General features: G+C 31.8%; 1 protein-coding gene across 10 annotated transcripts in view; it reads left to right on the top strand.

Annotated features, from left to right (window-relative positions):
* The window catches only part of LOC129968548 (polypeptide N-acetylgalactosaminyltransferase 13-like), a 342,413-nt gene that overhangs the window by 271,002 nt on the left and 49,618 nt on the right, over window positions 1–21,793 (top strand). For all 10 annotated transcript variants that reach the window (XM_056082551.1, XM_056082554.1, XM_056082556.1 and 7 more), the window contains 4 exons: window positions 1,966–2,134; window positions 4,760–4,926; window positions 18,719–18,774; window positions 21,060–21,211. In XM_056082551.1, the coding sequence (XP_055938526.1) occupies window positions 1,966–2,134; window positions 4,760–4,926; window positions 18,719–18,774; window positions 21,060–21,211 (544 nt within the window). The remainder of the gene's footprint in view (window positions 1–1,965; window positions 2,135–4,759; window positions 4,927–18,718; window positions 18,775–21,059; window positions 21,212–21,793) is intronic.

The following is a 21,793-nucleotide window of genomic DNA, read 5'->3' as shown; positions in this document are numbered from 1 at the left end:
GCGGACTCATAAACTGGGAACTTCGTCTTTTATGATGGATAAGAAGTCTGAATGGATTCGAAGCACGTCCTACAGAAATACAACTTCAAAAGAAAAATAAACGCGCAGAAGAAAAAAAACTGAGTGTGTGTGCTTCTTCATTTCCCACCTAGCATACTGATTTTAGTCTTTATCCTATTCAAATGCTGAACTATACAATAAATACAACAATGAAAAAAAGTGTGAAATTTTTTTTATTCTGCTTATTTTGTCCATAAACTTAACTAAATGAACTGTCCATTTCAAGCTTAACTAAATTCTTTTTCCCTCAAAGAGCTTCAAGAATCATCGGTCTTCTAATTATCTTCAGCTGCAAGAGAAAAACTGGAAATTTTTTAAATGATGTCATACTTTCCTTACAATAATTATTTAAACAAGTCTTGCCGAAAATCAACGAGTTGCATCCGGAATTTCTTTTAATACGATTTCTTGTCTTAATGAAATATCACCTCCAACTTCGGGTGGACATCCTTATAGAACTATTCATCTGGGCAAAATCGAAAACATCCATACTGATTTTTGACACAACTCATACAGAAAATAATTCACTTAATCAGAAGAAAAGTTGTAAAAAAAAAGATAAAGGTTATTCGCTCTTATTTGACACTAGTGATAACTGCAGTTTGTAGAAAAGAGAATTAACACAGGAATATAGTACAGCTCTAATGAATTCATATATTACTTGAACAAGATTAAAAATATGTTTCCTTTAAAAAACGGACTTTCAATATGTATTTCAATATGCATTTTTTTTTCTTTCCAGAAATCACTTCGAGTTTCCTTTTTTTCTCATATCAAGATCGTGGTGAAATGTCTTAAATATTATTTAAAACCAGAAGGCATTGTGATTTTAATCTCATAATTGGGGTGCCCAAGTTTGATTCGCGAAAAGTTTGAAGCTTATGACCTAAAATTAAGTCATTAATTAACATTAGAGTGTGACACGATAACGGCGAGGAGTCCATAAATACTTGAAGTGTTGATTGTCTGGACAGTCAGTAGAGTCAAAACGGCTGCATATTTCTGAGTTCGATAGAAGATAAAGGAGTTAAATATTGTAGATATTAATAAGATATAAATATGTGTATCCAGTTTGAAGAAAAATGTTTGATTACGTAGATTTGTAGTACGAGTGAAGAACTATTTTTGTATAAGTAGCGCTAAGAATAAGCGCTAAATCTTTACCTAATGACAAAAGTTTATTGTATAAACATTACTATAGGTATACTCTTTATTTTCTCCTAAATGTAGCACACAGAATGCCTGGCATTACTGAATGAAGAGCTCTTGAATGAGATAGACTCCATTTAGAAAGTCTATGCATTGCGAAGATTCTCACGGCATGATTTCCCGAAAATGTCTGCAAATCTTCTCTGGCCAGGGTCCTTAGAACAAAAACTTTCAACCCTGTTCCGAAAAATTAAAATTTATAATTATCTTAAAATGAATTTCTCAGAAAAATGAATCTGCATCTTCTTACCATTATACGGGTATTTTTAACAAAGTAAATTCAAAAGGATGCACTGTCTTGAAGGGTGCTTGAGAGGAGACATCCAAGTACAAAGTGTTAAGTATTGTTGTTTCGCCGGTGTTCTCGTGTTAGTGAAATTGACTAGTGAATGCGACTCAGTTTCAGGCGGAATCGGGATTCGATTTCAAGGAAACCTAGACAAAAGTTAATCTTTCGCTTTAGCTTCCTTACAGGAACTTTTATATGGAATATAAATTTTTCTCTTAAAATTGTGACCGATTTTCCTTACATAAAAATAGAAATTCGTGAACTTTATGCGGATGTGATGTGATCCATTGTTATTAATATTAGAAATCAGTATATGAACAATTTTTAACGAATCAGTTTACCTTAATAAGATTTTTTTTGTTTCTCGGACCATAATCACTGTTTATATTTCTTTCTTTTTTTTCCAGTGGTCAACAGCAATCCAAGTCACTGGCCCGGCGAGATGGGTCGCGCCGTCATCATTCCACCAGAAGAGGAAGATCTGCGCAAAGAAAAATTCAAACTCAATCAATTCAACCTTCTGGCTTCCGACAGGATAGCTCTGAACCGGACGCTGCCGGATGTCCGGGCCGAAGGGTGAGATAACCATCTTCGTCTTGCTTTCTTAGAACTTCTTGCTCATATCTATACTTGAGTCCTTTTCCTCAAAAATAAAGCAGATTCGCAGTGGAATCTGAAGCGAATAGGACAATTTGCAATATAATGTTACTCGTGACGATAAAAGAGAAGAGTTTCTAATATGAAATAAATATTGAAAAAAATGGCTTAATTTAAGTTACCTTTGAAATGGGTTCATATAAAGTTATTATTATTTTCATTTGTAATTTCCCTGTTAAATACGTTAAGAAATGCAGCAACAACGCTCTCTCTCTCTCTCTCTCTGTGTTGTTGTTGTTTTTAGGAAATACCCTCTCAATGCTGTATATAGAGATAATGCCACATTTCGTTACATAAAATTGAATGATTTAGTTTGCTTGAATTTTATACCCCTTAACGGATTCAAGCGATATTTGGCGCCTGGCATTTAGAAGGATGAACCAGGGTTTCAAACATTGCCACGCCTTTGAGGAGGCAAATGAATAGTCATTTTTTTTTTTTTTTTTTTTGCCACATCTGCAGAAATTTTTCTTGTATAAAAAATATTCTTACTCTCCTAACATTCAAAAAAATTGATTTTTTTTCCGTGATTCTAATTCCATTTCCATATATTTCTCTTTAACACATAAATTAAATAATATTAGGGGAAAATTATTTAAATATTAAATATGATGCACCCATAATAAGATTTTTCAAATAACACGGCTTTATTGCTTTCTCCAATTTGATATTTGAAAACTTTTTGATGTCTGTTATGTCATTTAGCTATCTTTAAAAGATTTCATTACATTTTAATAGATCAACAGCCCGGCGACCGTCAAATACTGTTAATCGTTATTAAAATTAGAAATTTTCTATCGGTTTCAAAGCCATATTTTTAAAAATGTGACAACAGATATTTTCTTCTAGCTTTCCTTATTAAAAATGTTTGGCCTCTTTTTAACTTTAAATGACCTGAATTTTAACATTTTCCCCCTTCCATTATTGTCAAAACATCCGGACACAAAATCCGAAATGTAGGTTTTTCAACTTTTGATTAAACGTCAAAGAAATTTGGAATACCACGGCTCCAAAAATAAAGCGATTATAAAAATCTGCGTAAATGCAAAAATATTTCAACAAAAAAATTAACACAACAAAATACATTCTCAAAAAATACAGTCATTTGTATTCCGTTGAATGCTAGATGTATCTTGCTACATGGAAATTTAATTGAGTTTTATCTAAATATTGTAATTATTGGAATTCTGATTTTAATGGGAAAGTAACAACAATCATTAAGACAACTGTGTTATCATATCGAGTTTTAAAGTAGTATGTATAATAAAGTGCTATTAAATATTTGAGATCAAAGAATTTTTGAGACTGTCTTCTAATAACTACCTGTTCATTAGGCTTCTTATATTGACCTGTGTTAACCGAGAAATTTCTTATTTATCGTGCGCCCAAGTCTATTTTGTCCAGTTCTAGAGTAATAAATCCAAGCAAATTTCACACATACATATGTCAAAGATGAGAACATCCTTTATCCAAATTCTTTGCAGCAGTGATTAGTCAATTATTGTTTATTTTTGCCAATAATCCGAAAACTACGTATGGAGTTCAATATGAAAGTATGAAAATATTGCACGATAATGTACTGTAAATGCAATGTACTTTTTCTTGCATACAAATGGAACATATAAATAAAGACTGAACTCCTCGGTTAAGACCACGGTACAGACGATTGATTTACCATAAAATTATTATATCTGGCAAGTAATATCTTCAGAAACACTTTTTTAAAATATATTGACCCATTTCTATAAGTACAATTTCTTTTAAATGTGTTTCCCATTCCTTTCAATCTATAATTTTATGCCCTTCTTGACAGGTGATATCTAATTAGAATTTCGAAAAATAAAATTTTCAGAAGAACCAATCAAAGATGTATTAGGAACTAAGAAAAAAATATTTATTTTGGTCAACCTAAATCTTGAAAATTCATAAGAGACAAATACGTGAAATGGCTACCTCGCAAATTGCCAGTGTTCAAGGCACGTCCACACATCATTTCATAGATTCGTTATCAGTAATATACATTTACTTATGCAATGGATTTTCTGCCTTAATTCTTCTGCTATGCAACATTTCATCCTTATTTTGGAGAAAATTATCAGTGACAATATATTATCATGATGCATGTTATGTTGAATCGGAATATTGCATCTTTCATATGTGCAGTATGAGTAATAAAGTATAACTAGCTTAGTAATATGATGCCCGAATCAACACTGAATGCTTTAAAATGTTTGTCTTCGCTTTTTTATTTGGCGAAGTCCAGTTAATGCTGCGATTATTCAAGTAAGTAGGGGACGTTTAGAGATGAAGAGCGCATGCGTGGTACAGGTACTTCTATTTAAAACTTCCATCGTTCAGACATAAATAATAAAAAAAAGGGCAATGCTCTTGCCCACAATTCCATCTCCGATCGTCCTTCCTTCGCTCCATATCCATATTATTTGCAAATAAAGGATATAATTTTTTATACCTCTGTGAAATCCAGTACAGTGCATTTATTGTTCGTGTTGGTTTTAAACTTAAAGTGCTCTTCTCACTCTTCAGGTGTAAAAATAAGAATTATGCTCAGAAGCTTCCATCCACCAGCATCGTCATCGTGTTCCACAATGAAGCGTGGTCGACACTCCTGCGGACAATCCACAGCGTCATCAGGATGTCTCCCAAGGAGCTCATCGAAGAAATCATCCTAGTGGATGACGCAAGCGAAAAAGGCAAGTCGATGCTTTCTCTGTTTTCTTCAAATAAAGGATTTTGACAAGGAATACCGATATTTGACTTAGCACGCTTGTCGAATGAAACAATATGGCAATTTAGTGAAAAATATATTTTCTTTAGATGAAAATCAACTAGCCATCCCATTCCGCAATAAAAAGAGAGTAGTTTTATTTGCCTATAAATATTTGTGTAATTAGCAGCTTCAATCAATGATGACTCAAAATTACAAAGGATGCTATACATATCCGCATGAGAATGATCTAACGAGCGCTAATACTTAATGACACTAAAAATATCATCTCTCTTACAGCAGATAAACTAATATCGAGATAACTTGAGGCTAATCAGTGTTATTTAAAAAGTTTTTTTTCATTGCAGTTGAATCCTTTTGTTTTGTTTGTCCTGTACCAGCTTTAGAGGATGGAGGAAGTATAATTTATCATATACAGTCTGCCGAAAACTTTCTTGCATAGTCTCTACTGTAAAAGTGTTATCACCCACCACCACCGCACATAAACACGCATAAAATTATGAATCCTGGGTATGCAAATGCTTGACATTGGCAAGCATTTTTATTGAATCCATCCTGGGATCTTTGACGATTTTTTGGAAATTTTTTCTTGTCGTTTAGCGTAGATATCCGAAAATGGGAATAGTGTTTCTACTGCACCGTACTCAACCGACTGGAACCAAAATTTGACTCGGAACTGCGATTGTTGCCACAAAATTATTTTTAAAAAATGCAAAATTTCATATATTTCAGTCATTGTATTTTTTTTTTTTTTTTAGCTATTGCCTTTATATACTTGTGAAGTACAGATAAGCAGAAATTCAACTCCTGAACGGATTGGGTTCCAAAATGCATAGATATCTATACTTTAGATGTTAAATCTTTGCACTAAACCTTATCCATCTAGCTTTACTCGATTTCTATTTATCGTCTTAATTTACATTCAAACAGCTGAACAAATAAACTTTCTTTGAATAGATTTCACTCAAAATTTGATCGAAATTTACAAATTTGATGTAAAGATCAAGTAAAAAATTGCATCCGTCAAACTCAAAGTGTTTCTGAGTTATCCCTGTCGCTGGTATTGAGACAGACGGTCAGGTAAATAGACATAATGCAAATATATGTTTTTTCCTATTTCTGGAAGATTCTTTAAAATCTCGAGTTCGAATTTTTTTGTACTTTTACAATATTTTCTCTATACTTCGAAAGTGAAAAAATAAAAAGGAGCTCCCAAGCTTCTTTCTGTTGTCGAATCTATTTTCTGCTGCCCATCGTATATGAAAATTTAAAATACCATTTTCAATCTAATAGTATATACTAACAGGTGCTGTGACTAAAATGTTCATAGATATTTGTTTAATTATTTAAAATTATACAAACTTTGAAATTTGTTGCGGCAATGTTCTTTTTTGAGGCTAACAATAGATTGCCCTAGGAAAATTACCCAAAATACAAAGTTATTTTAATATACCTTGATTATATATTAATTTAAAATTTTGGGTTAAGAGGTTGTTTTTATAGTTATATCTGTCAGATTTGGATATTCTATGAACGTCAGATATACTATTTTTTTAATTTTGTGACTTTTTAAAAAGCACCTGTAACACTACAATCTGCACGTTAAAATCGAATGCTACATCTTGCATGACAAAATATTTATTGTGAAAAATTCTGGGAGAAGTTTTATTTATTTCTGCAAAGAAATATCCAAGAGCATTGAAAGTTTTATTTCATTGCAGCTGAATCGAAATTACTCCGAAAGCAGCAAAATGAAAAAAAAAAATTGTTGCGTGAGCGAAAGAAATGAAATACAATTATTATGAACAATTTAAGAAATATTAAAATTAATATCTTACCAATCGTGTAGGAAAAAAAAATGAACCGATCCTTATTCTTTTTGCGCTTTATTCCCATATTTCTTTGGTGTCACAGTGGCCTGGTAGTAAGGCTTCGGAATCCGATTCCACCGAAGAACCGTCGTGTAAGCGAGTGCACGTTAAATCCGTCGGGACCAAATGTCCTCCCTCTGGGGTGGTGCTGAAATTTGAAGAGGTGTCAATTCAAGAGCCATCGTCGTCCTCTGATCGTGGTTCAAAATGACGTAGTCCATCCCAAAATAGTCCTATTGTTGGGCTAAAACGGGACGTTAATATAACTAATCTAATCCCCTTTTTTTTATCAATATATACTATTCCTATCAGCATTGCTTACTATTCATAAATAGGTATGAAATTATACCCACTTTACTTTGAGCATTTAAAAAAAAGTAGTGCATTTCATTTACTGATAAATGTAAATCATTCCCTCCTCCATTCTTTGGCGGCAACTTAGAGTACTACACACATGCTTTTTAATTGCGGAAGATTTCTTGTATGAAAACGCGTATACAAGATATATGCTTGTTAAAGACATGGAGCAGAGACCTTACAGACGCGAAATCAGTTTCATTCGAAATCTTGTGTCATTTTTTTCTCATAAATATTTTTACTCATCAAGACAAATTCTGACAAGACTCCATATTTTCATGAAATTTATTCATATCGATACTGAGGTAAACTGAAATTTATTGTTTTGAAATTTTATTTGATCCGCTTCTGCCCTTCATTTAAATATTAAATGAAAATTGCATAATTTTATGTTGAAAGAAAACAGTAGTAAATTAAAATATGAATCAACACTTCGTGAATCATAAAAATGATTTGAATCCTTTAAAACATGTCTAGGGAATAAATGTAAAAGGTTCTGCATCCAAAAGATTAATACTAAACGCATTCTCTGATGCCGGATGTTCTGAAATGTTCTGATGCCGGAGATTTTTAAATTCCATTTATGTTTATATACAATATCATAATAATTATACAGATTAATTTTATGCAATTGAAGGTTTTCGTAAGAAATATTGAGAACTTAAACATCAGTAAATTTGACAAACACAAATGGCTCTCATCATGCTATAAAATATGGAATTCGTTATGCGTTAATTATAAAAATATGTTCAATATGTCTGTAAAATAAAACGGCTACAATTTTGCGAAGTATATGTTAAGAAATAATACTTCATTTTTTATTCCCTTCTTACATTTTGTAAGTGATATTCCAATCACTGTCGAATAAAAAAATTATAGTGCGTCACAAAGACCGAGATTTTCCACTAGATTTAAAAGTACTGAATATTAAAAAAATAGGGTAATGAAAAGCACGTTTTCTTACTTTAATTTCATACTTAGAGCCGCTAATGAATTTCTTACATATATTCTTAAATTACAACAACATGGAAAATGATATTTGATTCAAGGAATGTCTGGTCACTATCATCTTAATGAAAAAAAAAAAAAATGTTGTCGACATTTTGAAATGTGTGAATGCACCTTTAAATACATCGTTTTAAAGTAAATACAGAAATATTAATGTAACGGTAAAACAACTTGTAGAAATGAGCTGAAATTTTTCAGACAGCTTTAAAAATCCCTTGTCCTTTGATTTATGCCCAAAATAAATATGTTGACTTCAAAAAATTTTTAAGCTGCAATTTTGAAATTTTTTCTACGTAACAAAAAGATTTACGGCAAAACCATATTATTTTTTAAGTCATTAATAAAAATACGAAATTTTATTTTAACATTAAAAGATCCAAATTTTGTTAGCTCATAATTTCTAATTTGCTTTCGACTTAAGAAATAAAATTTGGCTTCCGGAAAGAACATTTGATATAATTTTGAAATTTCATTAGAAAAGGGGTATTGCCAGTGGTAATTTTGAAGTTTTTCTTATTTCAATACATAGACGGGCTCTTATGAAATTTTTAATTCAAAAATCTTTAAAAATAAGTTAATTCCTTTCGAATTATATCTTTTTTTATAATTGAATGACGAAAAATGAATGATGCCAGAATAAAGCTAGGTTGCTCTTCTTTTTTTTTCCCGCCTCTGTACATTGTAAAAAAACTAGCTTTAAAAAGGGAATAAAGCCATTATTTAGCTAAAATGTAAATTTACCGCTCTCTAAACAGGAATTAAAATTGACAACCCTGTCAGTTGAGGGTCGCACATTTTCTAGAAATAATAGATCCGTCGTTAAAAGGAGGTGATTTCTGATTTAAGAACTCCTCTGACATCGTTTTTGCTTCAAGGTTGTATTTCTGCAGCAGTGTATTTCTAGTACGTGGGTCTGTTGCACGTCCTGGTGTATATCAGATCAAGTAATACCCTAGTTGTTTAGTCAAATTCAGTTTCAAGAAAACTGGCTTCTTGTGGCTTCAGAGTTGTACATTAATAAAATTAAATTAAGCTCTTCTATTTTGAGCTTCGATCTTTTAAGTTAAGCATGTATTTTGAATTTCTTTTATGTCCTTTATGAATAAGGGAAATTCACGATGACTTAGTCTCAGACATTATTGCTAATTTCCAATTAAACAAAATCTTCTTAATCTACATTTATATTTGAAAACTATCTCTAATTGAAAAAGCCATGATATTAAAATTTCCTGTTTGTTGATTAAATTATGTTTATATCAAAATATAACTTTCACAACCAACCCAACTCTGTATCTTATTTCCACAATAAGAAGGCATTTTTTTTTCTTTCTCAGAAAAAAATGTTCCCTTGCAGTGTATCTGATTTTACTTTCAAAGTGCTTTCTTTTTTAAAATATGAAAAGTTTCAAATATTTTTAAAAATCTGCATCTCTATATTCTGAATCTTCGAAGCATGCATACTTCACTCGGATAGTATAAGAATAAATCTCAAATATTCTAAAAAAAAATTTTAAGAAAAGTGAGTTTTTTCGGAATAAGTGTACTACTGTTGTTATCACAAAAGTTTCAGAATAATACATTATTCAAACACATGAGATTTTCTTTAGAAAAATTTTCCTAGCACACTTTGCTTTGTAGAACATTGTGTAACATCTTCAAAGTCAGTCAGCATCGTGACTTTTAATTTTCTTTCCCTTTTTGCTTAAAATTATTCAAAGAATGTTTTCAAAAACATATAAGAAACGCCTTTTCCCAAAAGTCTTAATGGTGAGTACATTGCAATAGGGAAATTTGCTTCGAAATGCGATATTTAGTTATTTTAGGGATCCAGTGTATGTGTGTGTGCATGTGCTTGCCATTCAGATATGGATTTTAATTCAGGGTGACGTCATTTGATGGGGAAATTGAGGGAAAATTATTTCAGGATTTCATTATATTTATAACAATGAATTATTTACTAAAACTAAAAAGTAAGAATTAAATTTTTAAAAAAAATTATCATTTATGGTGCTGATAAATGTATTTTAAAATCTTATTCTAATTCATTGTTTTTGCGCAATTTTCAAAAATAACTGAGAAATGAAATGGGTGTACTTCATAACTTCTTTCATTTGTTGTATTTTGTTTGAAATTTGATGCAGATTACATAATTGCATAGTTATGAAATTTTGCGTTTATTGCATTCATACATGATGCTCAAAATGAGGAGTTTTGCATTTTCTCATACGTGATACGGGCAAAGAAAAAATATCGCAATCATCAAAGAATATGCGAAGAACCCCTCCGAAAGAACCATTTTTGGAATTATGCTTGTGTCTTCCTTCCATACATACCCAATTAACTTATGGAGGACCGACCATCACAACCTCGAGCTCAAAGGCATGTGAAAACGTTTTCTGTGTGTCCAGCGGCCGCCCGATATCTGCACGTCTATCAAAATGGTAAAAAAAAAGTCGCAAGGCTTATAAGAATGAGAAACGTACAACTGCTGTTATATCTTTAGGATTACATGTTAATTTAAAGAACTAAAAAACACAAATATCTGCGAGGCATAAAATTTTATATGCATTTTTTCATCAAATTTCCGTATTTCTATCAAATTTTTGACCAGTTTCGTCTGTGTGACCATTTGACCTATTTAAATGACAAAAAATTAAATGGACGAAATTCGGTGCGCATGGCTTTGTCATCAGTCATTTTTTTAAAGCATGGCTTTATCATCAAAAATATCAAAAGTGTGTGAAATTTTAAATATCATCCGACATTGCTTAACCCTCTTATTATTCGTTTATCTGTGAATGTAATGACCCATATGGATGGAATTGCGATCAAAAGGGAGAATGGTCACACAGACGATCGTCGTCTGTTTTGAGCCCAGTCAGTCGAAAGAAGGATTTTAAAAAGGAATTCTCTTTTTAATTTTAAGCCAAGAAATACGAAATGTGCCATATTGTGCAAATAGTTTTTGCAAATCTCTTACTAATTTTAGCCGTTCATTTGAGATGAGTAGGCCCCGGCTATGACACACAACCGGTCTACGACGAGGTTTGCCGGGCCAGAACGATAAATAGCTATTCTTTATAATTCCTCTAAATGCTCGCCAAATTTCCTGCTAAAAATGACTAAGCTCCAGTAAACCTACAGCGTGAGTGCAAATAGCACTACTTAATGAGAGAGCGCAAATGCGAATGAGTGCAAGTTCCACTATCCTTGTAGACCCCAATGGTAAGGTTTCGGGATCGAAAGGTTTCCAAGTCGAAATCCGATTCCATCGAAGTCCCATCGTATAAGCTAGTTCGGTGCCCGTAAAATTGGACAGATGTCGTCTTGATAAAAATGCGGATAGTGCTGCGGCATCTCTTTGTCATCTGATTGCTGCTTAAATTTAGGACGTCCATTCCAAATGGAATGTAAATTTAATTATATCTATATAAGTTCACCGCGGAGATGCAGACTCTTGTAAGGATAGACGAACAGCACACGCCCTATTTCGTTAATGTAGCATCACCGTCAAATACCACGGACCATCCGGTATTTCTAGCATGTATTGATGTATATTATCCCATTAGGATGTCAAAAGTGCACTCGTATCTTTAAGTAATGAGTGTGCGGATAACTGGTTGAGACAATTGTTATGTATCATTCCCCAGTTGATTTTTTAAGCCTAAAAATAGTTGTTTCTTAAAGATTCCTTTTATTACTACAGGTGAGGAATATATAATTATATAGGTGAAATTCTGGAATTAATTAATTATAATATTAACTCTTTATTTGACTTCTTTTATTTAGGTTAGTTCATAAAAGTTGCAGCTCGATTATTTTAACTGACTTTTATCGTGGCCATGTTATCTTCTTCAGTATTGGTCAGGTAATATGCATCTTGAGAGAATCGGGTGGTATGGGCCGTATAATTAAAATCTAACTTTCAATTTCGGGAATAATACTATATTCGTATACTTGACTTAAGGTATGAGGGGATTTTTGTACTTGGTGCCAAAGTTTGAAAAGAATTCTGAAGGTGAGGATCAAAGTAAGTTACCTGGGAAGGCAATGAAGCTTACAACTGCAAATGTTTTTGAAAATAAAATGTTAAAAAGGCCTAATATTTTCAGCCTTTATCATGAACCAAATAATATTTTACAAGGAAGAGGCCAATAGAAAAAGCCCCAACCCAAAACAAAAACATTTTTTCGCATACTCTCTAATAAAGGCTAATCCCCTCACACACACACACACACAAATAAAACTGTGGACGATCAGCAAGGCCGTGAGTGCTATGAGTTCAGATTCTTCTCTTCATCTTATTTTATCTTATCTTTTCTGTTCACGCATGAGACCTACGTGCTTTGCAATATAATAAAGAAAATCTGTACTATTGAATTAGCCACGTGCCTTTGACTGACGATAGTTACAAAAAGCAAGCAAAAGACTCTTGTTAAATATTTTTGGCGATCATTTTGGCGGTTTAAGGAAGTACACAGTTAATACACAAGTGCCAGAAAACAGAATACGTATTTTGGGCATCTTTTTCTTTAGTATATTAAAAGCAAAATTTGATAGAGTACTTGTAATTATTTGCAGCGACTGAGTATTTGTATGACGTTTGTAATCCCAAATAACCTTATACTAAATTTCATTTATTTAATTCATTGCGATTTTGAGATATCATGTTTATACGCATGCCAAAAATATGGATAATCAGACCGTAACAGTTTTGTTAAAAATTTGATAAGAATCTGCACTTGAGTAGCCAAAACTGCAAACCAAATTCATAAAGATGAAGTTGTTAAATTTTTGAATGAGTGATTTGCAAAAGTACAACTCGGCAGATGGTAAAACCCTTGACGGTTTTGATTCCAAATTTGATATGGATCTACATGTTAAATGTTGAATCGATGTACCAAATTTTATTTATTTGCCCTTTTTTAGATATTCTGGATATTGAACGCTTGTATTCGGACAGACAGATATCCTCTAAATGAATGTCATTTACTCTTTCACAGATATCTACAAAATGAGTGTCCATTTTCATCCATCTAGCTCAAAGCGTTCTGAAATCCCGTATTCACAGACTGATAGACTTACTTCCAAGAATTTATTTTTCGAACCCGCGCATTTGTGAAACTTAGACATTTGTCAAAATCTCGAGTTCGAATTTTGTTGATTAAAATAACTTCTCTTTGTGCACTTCGTATACGTGAAATAAAAAAAAAATGATTTTCAAAAATCATTTAAAGTATGTGGAACTTCAAGTGGAATATTTCGAGACATTCGCAAATAAATATGAAAGACAGTTCGTAGATTTTTCGTAAGATTTGGTTTCAAGATTAGAAATTTTGTTTTAGTAACGGCATTGAATTTTTCTTGTGAAGTTTGAATTTGTTGTGTCAATTTAATAAGCAAAATTGGATGGCTGTTAAGTCTTGAGCAGTTTTTCTAAAAAGTCATCCAAAATGAAGTTGTGGGGAATCTCACTCAAAAAGTTTGATTTGCGGTGTAGGATGTAAAAAAAAATACCGCTTCTTGAAAGGCTTTCAACTACTGACTTAATATTTCCCTATTTTAAACAAATAATTAATAAGATAACGATTGATTTCTAAAAAAATATTTCTAATATTTTAACTTTGTTCCAGGACCAAAATATATCCATTTGTGTTCCAAAAGTTAGTTTTTGTTTTGAATCTTTTATTTTTAATTGTAAGTTTAATTTGAGGTTCGGTAAAATGTCTATATAAAAATTATTTGCTATATGTAATTTGAGAAATCTCATTAAATTTGCTTAGTGTAATTTGCACGAAGAAAAGTATTGAAAACAATATCTTGGTCGGTTTTAGCTCATTCCAACAAATAAAGAAAATTATTTGCAAAATTTATGTAAAGTGATAATGTTAGCCACTGTTTCTTTACAAAAATAATCACTAGGAAAACATTCTCATTCCTTTATAAAATTTCAAAAGGGCAAATTTATCAAAATCTCTTAATCACATTAATAATTATCACACTATTCATCATTATCTCAGATCATTGTCACATTTTCTGTATATATTCTTTAAATACGAGATAAAGAAAATTGTTAAATATGTCTTCATTGCAGCCTTTTATATCTTTCTATTTCGTAGCATATTGCAGTTGTTTCCTAATAGAATATTTGAACTATAAAGAAGAAGGGTTAAAAATACACCTAAAAATAGGTTACTAAACTTCCTAATAAATTTAGAATAGTAATGGGGGGGAAAGAAGCTAGTAAAGAAAATAGAAAATTTTGTAACAATTTTAAATTAAAAAGATTATTTTATTTTCTTAACTTTTTGTCCAAACATTATAAGAAATAATACTTCGAAATTTTGCCTTGAATCGAAAACAGTATACTTGTTGCTATGAAGCTTGTGACTCATATCGATGATATTTTCATAAAATCTTTTGTGCATCCTCTGATTAAATTAAGCTTCCATTTTTATCTCTATTCAATATTCTGTTATTGAAAGAGCAATCTCCAACGTATTATCCTTTTAAACCTTTGGAACAATTCCATATCATTGACTGTATTATGTCGGCGATACAATAATGGATTATTCATTGAACCGTCGAAGATTTATTTTGCCCTCGCTTCTCAGAAATAAAGTAGTTAGGGCGACATTAAATTGAATTAGTTTATTAGTCAAAATTATATTTTCAAATGCGATCCTTCGATAAAATGTATCGTTTTTATTTTATAATGTGGAATGGTTTATTTCCATTTAAATAAGAACCTGCATTTCCGGTTTTGTGATTTAAATTCTTATTTTGATTATTTAAATTAACTGTATCGTTAAGTGATTAGGATAATGAGTCGCTCTTAACGTTCGCCAGCATAGTGGATTCAATTATTTTCCAATCTTTTTAAAAACCACTTTTTATGCAATTTCAAATGAAGGAGGCCATCAAATTAAATTCTCTATGAATCTGATAGAACATTCATGTATATATTTATATATTTTCTTTTCAAGAGCAATTTTATTTAAATCGTACCACGTTACCTGACCTCCATTTCTGGATGAAAATTGACATAATTATGAAAAATAGCTTGAAAGTACCAACATTTCATGTCAGATTTGTCATTTTCAAGGAAAGTTATGCGAAATGTTGTTACTAATTTAATTTAATTTTCTGGGGAGATTGTAATCGAGTTTTAAAGGAAAACCTGGGAAAATTTTCTGAATTGTAAGATGAACCTTATATCAAAATAATTTCGTATCTCATGTATAAAATGGCCGCTCCCATTGTTTTAACATATATTTCATATACCGAGTAGCAATTATATCTGAGAAGTCCAAAAATTAGATTTGATCCTTAAAAGAACTATCCACAGTTTAATAATGCATCTTCCTGTTTGGTATAATCGAGCTGTTTCTCAAATGCTGTTCACTTAATTAAAATGTTTCTGAAATATTTTGAATCATTCGGGAAAAGATACCTGGAAACATCATGTAAAGATATCTATGTCCGTGTATAATAAGTTCTCTATCCCTAAATTACCCAATTTCATTTCCAAATGACAGATATATAAATCGGTATAAATAACTATAAGGAATGTTGAAAAAATTATAATTAATTTTATATTTAAAATTTTCTCACAAGTTAAAATTATAATGAACAAATTACTAATAATAAAGGTGCAAAAATGCAAATGTGGTAAATGCACATCACTGTGAAATTCAGACTTGAATCCATTTGAAGTATTGTTTCGCAAGGCAGTTTTTAAAAAATGGATGACCAACAAAAAAAATAAATCTATGATTCTATTACTACCTGTCGTTTCGAGAATGGTTCATTGATTCTTTCTTATTCTTCAAACTATTTACATTTCCTCATTTTCTTAATACCCAAGGCTGTGTATGCTTTTAAAAATACACCTTTTAGTATCAGAGGCGGTCTCCCAGCAGGTAGCTCCAGATGTCTATAAAATAGAAAGGTTAGTAACTCGTGACGAAATCCATGCACCCGGTCAACCTTAAAAGAGTCAGGTGCGAACTTTTCCTGAGTGGCATTTGCTCTTCCGGTTATTTTTTCTGAAGAAGCATTGACCATTCGAGCAGACTTTCCGTGATGAGTGCGCATCCTAAGATCTGGGTTACTCGTGGTTAATGCCTGGACTCGGATATTTCTCAAACACATGCGACCCTCAAGGCACACACACAACAGCAATGGATGATCTAGAAATGGCATATCCATATACATAATAAGGAAGCTCAGAAAAATGTATAGTATTCAGTGAAATAAAATTCGACTCATCATTTACCTCATCGAAAAAAATAAAATTGGCGCAGTTCATTGGAAATGCATTTGTAAACAATTGACAAACTTTTGTCTCCTCATTCAAATAAATATTCTTGATCGTGCATATTTTTTTTACATAACTTTACAGCTTTTAAGGTTATCTACCAAAAAGATTTCCGATTTAGCCAATCATTTAAACACTTGTTTGAGATCATCTACTTGAATAAAAAGAAACCTAATTATATTTTTGGGTGGAAGAAACTCCATAAAATGATTCTGCAGTATAAATAAAATAAAATTTGACTACTGAATATTAAAAAAATGCATCATTCGATTCAAGAATGGAATAATGCGGTTCATGATCCCGCGAAATCTTTTGCGTACTTTCTCATCTTCTGGGTCTTCCGAATTTTGTAAAAAGATGACGGGGCCGATGCCCTCGCAATCTGTCCACAAAACTCGTGTTCACTAAAAATGCCTAATGATAATAATAACGCCAGACTGATTAGATTGAAGGTCGACTCATACGGATTTGAAGAGATAGTATTCGCAAATATTGGGTAGAGAGTGAATACCTTCGTTCTCAGAATCCTTTTGATTCTTTACCTCGGATTAAAGCAGTCGCTCTTCCCTCTGAAGGTGCTCTACGTCATGATCATTAGCGGAGCTCAAGAGCAGAGTTTGTAGGAGAGACGAAGCAGCGTGTGTGGAGTTTAGAACTCATTCCTCGTCCACGATCAAATTTGTACTTGTACCAAAATCGGCTCATCTTTTACCTGCAAATGGAAGGGGGAAATACAGATGTTTTTTTTTTTTTTTTTTATGTAGAAGTATTTAACCTTACTCATTTTTTATATGCCCTTGCAATAAATTATATGTAAGCGCAGCAATGATGCATATATTTTATCTATTTTTCTGTTATTTTTTTTAATCCTCTTAATCAAAAAAAAATCACTTCAAATGATCCTTCTTATTAGAATTGTGATTTTAAAAAAATGTCTTTCATTTCAAACTCTTATTAATTTGCCAGTACACGATGAAGCTGATTGGCTAAAAATCAATATTCTTTTTTTTTACCTTGTATTAGGAGAAAGACGCCATGACTATGCTTTTTTTAGTTAAATAACCGATATTTTAAATTAAATATCGATAAAAAGTAGCTAAAATATTGGATTTCTCCTTTCCAGAAATTATGTACACACATTTTGTAAATATTGCATTCGCATATTTATTTGCCTTCATGCATCAGTTAGAAATGTTTTTACGAAATGTTTGTAAGAAATATTCCTAAAAAAATCATTGCAACATCAAAAAAAAAACCAAACATTGTTTGAAATTTCATTTATCCTCTCTAAGTTGAAAAAAAAAATCTTTTTGGAGTTGTAGTGTTTACAAAGAAATCGAGATTAAAAAATAAAACCCGACATTTGAGCCGCAAATGAGTTTTGTTATGGGGTGTTTACTGAAATGTTGCAAATTTTGTGTGAAATTTTAGGCGGAAGTTTTCACCTGGGAGTCTATTTGTCTGTCTGTCCATGTGCTTGTCAAACCGATTACTCAAAACCGCAAAAAAAAAAAAAAAAGTCGTTATTCTAAGAATTGTATGTGTGTTATCAAAAAGTGTTCCTCTCGGAAGCTGAACGCGTCTCGATTAATACTATTAGCTATCACCAGTAAGAGCCCAACCTTTCACGCAGGAGATCCTAAAATTTGAAGTAATGCATCTCCACATCATTATAATATCCACCAGGTAAAGAAGAATCTCCTTCTTCACTGACAAGAGTCTAAATGTAAAATACTGTCCTCCTCATACTGTTACATTGTAAGAGTATATTAAACTTTATATCAATTCAAAAATGGATTGTTTACCAATTTGACTATTCGTAAGAATTTGAATGTAATAATTCAGAAAGCTCAATGAGCTGCATAAACGAAATGGCATTTTGATGTTAAAGTTATAGACCTGAATCAAATTTTCGATCTGATAGTTCAGCAAAAGAAAGCTCTAAATGCACACATGGTTCATTCTAACAAAATGCGCCATTCAACTCGACACGAACCATTTAACTTAAACATACACGAGAAAGTCCAGGGGCGCATAGCCTCACATTCAGTGCTACTGATGAAAACTTTTAATTTCAGCAGGAAAAGATTCTCTTTACAGGAATCAAAAAAATCTTATTCACAAATCATTAGATATTTTTCAATACTAAATTGAACTGGATTCATTAATAAGTGTTTTAATAAATTGTTTTTTTATTTTAGATTATCTTGGACAACCTCTCGAGGAATACGTTTCCAAATTGCCTGTGCCCATTAAAGTAAGTAATAATCAATTTATTCATGAAATTCTAAAATTTTGTGCATAAAAAATTGTTTTCGTATCCTTGAATGAGCAGAATAAAGAAAGAAAATAGCAAGAAATAATTTTAAAAACACTTCAAAATAGGTAACTTAATATTCCATGGGTAGGGGTGTAAAAAAAATAGTTTTGATAATTCAGGAGTGAAGCTGATGAATACAAGTATTTCTGTAGAAGAAAGAACAAAGATCAGCAAAATAATATATTGCATTAGAGCAGGGTCAACTCTGAATAAAAATTCTAGTAAAGTATTCTTTTTTCGAATTCTCGAACCTTTGTAATCAAGAACAGTTTTTTAATTTACTTTATTTTAAAAGATTTTTCTTTCAAATTTCACGAATTTTTTTTATTTAAATTTCATTTCATCCATTTATGCAGATAATGAAAAAGAAGTATCGGGGGTGCATTTCCTCAAAAGGTGTGACGAAGGAAGGGGAAACTAAAAGAATGAGCAAGGTGTCTCAGAAATACAGAACAACTTTTAAAAAATCTCTCATTCAGAAATGAATGAATATAGAGAGATAATACTTGAAAGGAAAAGATAGAAAAGAAACTGTGTTTCCTTTTATCAAGAAACCATGATCTATTGTCGACATAGTTTAAGATTCATGCTCAAGATAATTCCGAGTTTATAAGAGTGATAGGCTGCTATCCAAAAGACAATTGAAAAATGCTATCGACTCAAAAGTACTCTTATCTAAGGAGAAATTGTACTCTTTGCTTCACTAAGATGACAGAACATGAGCGACAGACATATTGCTGATCCTCGTTTGTTTCTCACTATAAATACCTTTTCGTAATTTATCGTTTACAATTTATCATCAAATGAATGAACTTTTCCATGAATTAAGACACATTCATTGAATGAATTGACACAATTGAGCATTCATAAAACTTGTGAATGTGCATGTTTCTTCACATATGCAATCCAAATCCAATGCCACAACTATAAAATTGTCTAATGACATCAGTTTTTTTAACTACGCAATCAATAGATAAGTGTCGGTACAAAAAAAAAAAAAAAAAAAAAAAAAAAAAAAAAAAACTACAAAATTAAAACTTTCTTTCTTCATCCATTTACGAATTATTGATTTTAACACTTTCTCGAAACTTCTGAATCACCCTTATACATATTAACAATTAAATACCTATTAAGAATATTTTTAAATAAATGGATTTTAGATAGCAATAGAATGAAAATCAACACAGTGAACTAAATTGTCTTCCTAGTCAATGATATTTAGTCCAATCAAATTATATTTTGTCATGGGAAAAAATACAAAACAGCAATTTTATTGATTTAAATTATTTAATTGGCAGTATGTAACAGGTCTGTGAACTAACATTCGAAAGATTAGGGGGTGGGATAGAAGTTGAACCAACGATTTCTCGCTTATAAAGAAGCAGAAATCGTTGAATCTGATGGTATTTTAAGTATTTAGAAAAACCATAAATGGCCGTCGAATGATAAAAAATTTTAATTATGTCAGGAATAAGTTTTTAAAATGTGCAAGTTTGGAAAAAAATTGCATTCTTTTTCTCTTTAAAAAGTAAATTTTTTTGCAATTCCATTTAAGCATGAATTAAATTGAAAATAGCATTAAATAAAAATAGATCGCTTGATTAGTTTTTGAAAATGTTGACTTTATCGACCGAAATGATGTCATCTAAAATTGTCTTATTTATTGTTAAGTAATAAATACAGTTTTTCATCGCAATTCGAGGATTGAAATAGATCCTATTTAAAAAAAGTTTTTCTACGATTTCAGATGATATCAAAGTGGTCTTCTTAGTACCATGTTGGAATGTTCCGGCTGGTCCATCTCAGTCTTTAAGTCATTCAATGTTTTTCCTCGTTGATTACAATGCAGTTTCGTAACAAAGCATTCATCTAACAAATCTAATACATTCTTTATATTAGATTCTATTATATTATTTCTATTCTTCTTTTCGTGACTAACTCCTGAAGTGCTGTTTATTTATTGTTTTCCCGACAGCCTTTGCCTGATACAATTGCTGATACCAAATTATATCAAATATAGAAAAGTGTCCTTTTAAAAGCGGCTTAACTCAGTAGTTCTGTCCAGTATTTTGTTTCATTTAGCTTAACTGATACGGCTTGCAGTTGAATTGATGGAAAAGTATTGTTTGCTTCTACAAGAATTATTAATGCGAGAGAATTGTATAAAATTCCTAAAATTGCTTTTGGCTATTTGTAATTTCTTATGATTTTGTTTTTCGTAGATCTTGAGGACAGGCAAGAGGTCTGGACTCATCAGAGCTCGTTTAATAGGTGCTGCCCAAGCTCGAGGTCAGGTGATCACTTTCTTGGACGCTCACTGCGAATGCACTGTCGGGTGGTTGGAGCCCCTTTTGGACAGGATAGCTGAAGACAGGTGAGGAGGAAAATTAAAACTGTGCGAATTGAATCAATTTCTTTACTCTTGCTCATAAAAATACACTGCAGGCGATTCAAAATTAACTTTTAACTCGCAAGAATTTAGTTTAATTATATTAACGTCCCATTTTAAAGCAACAGTAGGGTTATTTTGGAATGGACCTCGTCGTTTTGAACCGCGGTCAGATGGCGAGGACGACACCTGAGCTGGTATCCCCCCTCTCCATACTTCCACACCACACCAACGGGAGGATGTTTGGTTCCAAAGGATTTAACTTGCAGCTCACCCGCTTACAAGACTGTTCTTTGGTGGAATTCCTGAAGCCCTCCAGTTCCGAAGCCGAGACTTTGCCATCAGGCCACCGTGACCCCTAACTCACGACAGAGTTATTATCCTGTCATTTCGTTGTTACTCATTCTGCATGCGAAGTTCACAGATTCTGACACAGCGCATTGTTAATCCTAATAATATATAAAGAAATATGTCGCTGGATAATATCTCAGTAATATTTGTTCCAAAAGTAATCAAAAATTTCTTCAACAAAACGAAGCCAAGTCCGAAGTCGGTCTATTTATTTAA

The sequence above is a fragment of the Argiope bruennichi genome, chromosome 5 (genome assembly GCF_947563725.1).
Source record: "Argiope bruennichi chromosome 5, qqArgBrue1.1, whole genome shotgun sequence".
NCBI classification, from domain to species: domain Eukaryota; kingdom Metazoa; phylum Arthropoda; class Arachnida; order Araneae; family Araneidae; genus Argiope; species Argiope bruennichi.
Note: the sequence above shows the minus strand (reverse complement) of the source record. Positions and strands in the feature narration are given on the sequence as shown.